Source organism: Raphanus sativus, unplaced genomic scaffold (assembly GCF_000801105.2).
Source record: "Raphanus sativus cultivar WK10039 unplaced genomic scaffold, ASM80110v3 Scaffold4181, whole genome shotgun sequence".
NCBI classification, from domain to species: Eukaryota; Viridiplantae; Streptophyta; class Magnoliopsida; order Brassicales; family Brassicaceae; genus Raphanus; species Raphanus sativus.
Genome location: NW_026619483.1, coordinates 2,375 through 6,963, shown reverse-complemented (window position 1 = coordinate 6,963; position 4,589 = coordinate 2,375). Strand labels below are relative to the sequence as shown.

General features: G+C 50.9%; 1 protein-coding gene across 1 annotated transcript; it reads left to right on the top strand.

Annotated features, from left to right (window-relative positions):
- The first annotated feature begins 298 nt into the window (after nucleotides 1-298).
- On the top strand, nucleotides 299-1,765 carry LOC130507213 (uncharacterized). Its single transcript, XM_057001923.1, has 4 exons — nucleotides 299-642; nucleotides 706-917; nucleotides 983-1,386; nucleotides 1,466-1,765. The coding sequence occupies exons 1-4, from the start codon at nucleotides 299-301 to the stop codon at nucleotides 1,763-1,765; spliced, it is 1,260 nt and encodes a 419-aa protein (XP_056857903.1).
- Nucleotides 1,766-4,589: the final 2,824 nt, after the last annotated feature.

Sequence of the window (4,589 nt, the reverse complement as noted above, 5' to 3'; positions counted from 1 at the left end):
ATGGTACCTGCCCAAGGACCCACATACTTGGACATGATGAGGCATATGAGAAATATGCAGATGGAGTTGTTCAGCGGTAAGGCAGATGCCATTGTTGCTGATAATTGGAGGAGACAGCTTGAGAGGAACTTCCTTTCTGCCTGATGCCCGCCAGAGTTTCGCAGAGATCTGGCAGTTCACCATCTCAAGGGTGATGCCCTAGTCTGGTGGGAGGGGTAGTCGACAGTCAAATGGGATCCGCCTAACGTATGATGACTTTTTGGAGGAGTTTAACGGTAAGTACTTTCCTTTGGAGGCCATGGACCAATTGGAAAGCAAGTTCCAGGACATTCGTCAGGGCTCGAGGAATGTAAGAGAGTACGGAGATGAGTTTCACAGACTCAGGAGGTTTGCAGGGCACTACTTGAGCGACCGAGAGTTGGTCCGACAGTTCCTCAAAGGGATGAGGATTGAGTTAAGGAATAGTTGCAATGTGCGAGACTACCGCAACATTCACGAGATAATCAAGAAGGCTGCTGAGCAGGAAGCAGGGTTGGATGAAGAATGGAAGCAGAACCAGGCCTCCCAGAACCTGGGAGTCAAACGGACCCGGGACGCAGCGCCGTCTGGAGAGGTCGCTCCGGCAAGGCCTCAGTGTCGGAGGTGCAATCGGAACCACTCCGGAGAGTGTCGGGTGGGCGTGTGCTATAATTGCGGGTAACCCAGGCATGTCTACCGAGACTGCCAGAATGAAAGACAAGTGCGACCGGGCAGAATCCGATGTTACCGTTGCAACCAGGAAGGACACGTATCCCGAGACTGCAGAGTGCAGCTAGGAGGGAACGCAGAGGGAGCACCACCTCAACAGCAGAGGGAACCAGCTGGAAGACCACGCGCATACGTGGCTGAGGCCCCCGAGGGTCCCGAACCGATTGCGGGTATGCTCTATCTTCAAATGTCCTTTGCACTTAAGTGAGATTAGATTTTTGGTTGCATAGCTTAGCGTTAGTATCATGTAGGATCCGTCGCGTCGGGAGAGTGGCGGCGTTCACTCTCTTCGACACCGGGGCAACCCATAGTTTTGTAAGCCCCGACCTTACTCGGGAGTGGACTTTTTCGGGGAGCTACAACACTCAAGTCGCGGGGGTTGGAACTGCGGGGAAAGAAAAGATGATGACTAAAGGAAAGTACGGGGAAGTGCCGGTGGTCCTCGCAGGCATAAACCTACCCGCGGACCTGATGGAGTTGGAGCTCGACTGTTACGAAGTGATATTGGGAATGGACTGGTTGGCTCGGCACGGAGCTGTAGTTGACTGTGCCAAGGCGTGTGTTCGAATTCTACTAGATGGAAGGAGTATCGTATACTGGGGAATGAAGACTAGGGCTGGAGTGTCGGTTATATCGATGGTACAAGCCGAATAAGCAATTAGAAAAGGGAGTGAAGCTTTTCTAGCCACCATAGATATGGTGGGGGGGGTGGACGGAGGCGCCGGAGTTGGAAGGTATTCCCGTAGCAGCGGAATATACGGATGTGTTTGAACCCTTACGCGGACCTCCCCCACACCGGAATACTGCTTTCACGATTGAACTTGAACCCGAGACCGCCCCAGTGTCCAAGGCGCTCTACCGATTGGCACCGGCAGAAATGGCGGAACTCAAGAAACAGTTGGAAGACCTAGTAGAGAAGGGATTCATAAGACCAAGTAGCTCACCGTGGGGTGCGCCGGTTCTGTTCGTAAAGAAAAAAGACAGGAGTATGCGCCTCTGCATAGACTACCGGGGATGAACAAGGTGACCGTTAAAAACAAGTACCCCCTTCCCCGCATAGACGAGCTTGTGGATCAGTTAGGGGGAGCCACTTGGTTCTCAAAGATCGATATCACGTCAGGATACCATCAAATTCCCATCCACGAGGAAGATATTAGGAAGACGGCGTTCCGCACCCGATATGGGCATTATGAGTTCGTGGTAATGCCCTTCGGTCTGACTAACGCACCGGCCGCTTTAATGGGATTGATGAACGATATCTTCCATGAATACCTGGACTGATGTGTGATTGTCTTCATCGACGACATTTTGGTTTACTCTAAGAGCAGAGAAGAACATGAACGACACCTGGCTATGGTATTGGATAAGTTAAGGAAGCATAGGTTGTATGTGAAACTCAGAAAGTGCAGTTTTTGGCAGCGGAAGATTGGGATTCTTGGGACACGTGATTTCCGAGGCTGGTGTGGAAGTCGACCCGGAGAAAATAGAAGAAATCACGAAATGGCCGACAACGCAACCGAGATTCGTAGTTTCCTAGGCCTGGTTGGGTATTACCGCAAATTCGTTGAAGGATTTGCAGCAGTAGCAAGACCCCTTACTCGGTTGACGAGCAAAGAAGGAAAATTCACATGGACGGAAGCATGCAAAGAAGGATTTAGACAGCTAAAGGAAGCCCTGACAAGGACCCGGTACTGGTCTTACCCAAACCTGAAATACCCTTCACCGTTTATACTGATGCATCTGGAGTGGGGTTAGGATGTGTACTCATGCAAGAGGGACGGGTCATTGCATATGCGTCCAGGCAACTACGAAAGCACGAGGCTAATTACCCGACGCATGACTTGGAACTGGCAGCTGTAGTCTTTGCCCTAAAAATCTGGCGATCATATCTATACGAGAGAAGGTACAGATCTACATGATTCATAAGAGCCTAAAGTACGTCTTCACCCAGGGGGACCTTAATCTACGCCAGCGCCGATGGATGGAACTACTAGTGGATTACGACCTGAACATTGAATACCACCCGGGAAAGGCCAACCTGGTAGCGGACGCCTTGAGCAGGAGGAAAGCCATTGTATCTGCAGTCAAGGAAACACAAGAGCTAGCTGTGACCCTAGCACATTTGCGCCTACGTGCAACGACAGTAGATGAGGATGGTGCTGGATTAGAGGCAGTGGAGCAAGCTGACCTGTTTAGACGCATTCGTAGCGCCCAGGAGACGGATCCCGCTCTTCGGGAAATGGTTGATAAAGAGGTAGTCGGATATCGCACCGCCAGCAATGGGACCATCCTGTTTAGAGGTCGAGTATGTGTACCCAATGGAAGGGAACTGAAGGAGGAAATATTAGCACATGCCCACCAATTGCGATTTTCGATCCACCCGGGTATGACAAAAATGTACCACGACCTGAAGCAATACTACCATTGGGAAGGAATGAAAAAAAATGTGGGTGAGTGGGTCTCCCGGTGTCGGACTTGTCAGTTAGTTAAAGCTGAACGTGGGGTTCCCGGGGGTCTTTTACAATAATTACCCCTACCACAATGGAAGTGGGATATGGTGACGATGGACTTTGTCACGGGGTTGCCAAGAACGACATGAAACAAGGATGCAATATGGGTTATAGTCGACCGCCTGACCAAATCGGCCCACTTTCTACCTATCAGGACCACTGATAAGACCGAAGATTTGGCACGGGAATACTTGAACACGATAGTAAGGTTGCATGGGGTACCAGTCAGTATAGTATCGGATAGAGACCCGAAGTTTACCTCCAACTTTTGGCAAGCCTTTCAGAAGGCACTAGGGACTAAAGTCCATCTGAGCACCGCATATCACCCCCAGAGAGACGGACAGTCCGAGAGAACCATACGGACATTGGAGGACATCCTCCGATCGAGTGTCCTGGATTGGGGAGGTAAATGGGCGAACATCTACCTTTGGCGGAGTTCTCCTATTATAACAGTTATCATTCGAGCATCGGATTGTCTCCCCATGAAGCACTATACGGTCGACCATGCCGCACCCTTATGCTGTACCGAAGTGGGGGAGACCCCGTGACATGACACCGGAGTTAGTCCAAGAGGCAAGAGAACAAGTGGAACTTCTCATGGAGAAGTTGAAAGAAGCACATGAACGCCAGAAGAGTTATGCCGACAAGCATAGAAAGAATTTAGAGTTCTCAGTGGGAGATGAGGTGTATTTAAAAATGAGGACCTTCCGAGGGAGTGACCCAAACCGGAAGTTGAAGAAGCTGAGGCCTAGGTATATGGGCCCGTATGTCATAACGGAATGGATTGGCGCGGTCGCGTACCGACTTGCCTTACCGGTAGCATTGTCAGACTTTCACGACGTGTTTCACGTGTCGGTACTCCGGAGGGTAGTACGAGAACCGGAGCTAATTCTATCACACCCACCCGCGGACGCACGGCGTAATCTGACACTAGTTAGTGAGCCGGTAAGGATCATGGATAAAAAGAAAGTTAGTAGTCGCGGGAAAAAGACAAGGATGGTGCTAGTCCGTTGGGAAAGGGACGGGATCTATGAAGATGTGTCGGAACCTGAATTGCAACTGCGGAATAGTCACCCTGAGATGTTTGAGGATCTTGAGAGAAACTGGGACGAGACCCAGAATTCGGGGACGAATTCGTTTCTAATGGGGGAGAGTTGTAGCATCCCGGGCCCAGTCCAAAATGAAATCCAAGAGCTGCAGGCCCAAGTGAGTGAAACCCTACCCCAAGGCTCTCCCATTTCTTATAAAAAGGGCAGCACTCCTAGGGTTTCATCACAAGAGATACAGCAAGTGAAGCCCTGCCCGACCAGAACCTCGCCGCCGCCCCGCCGC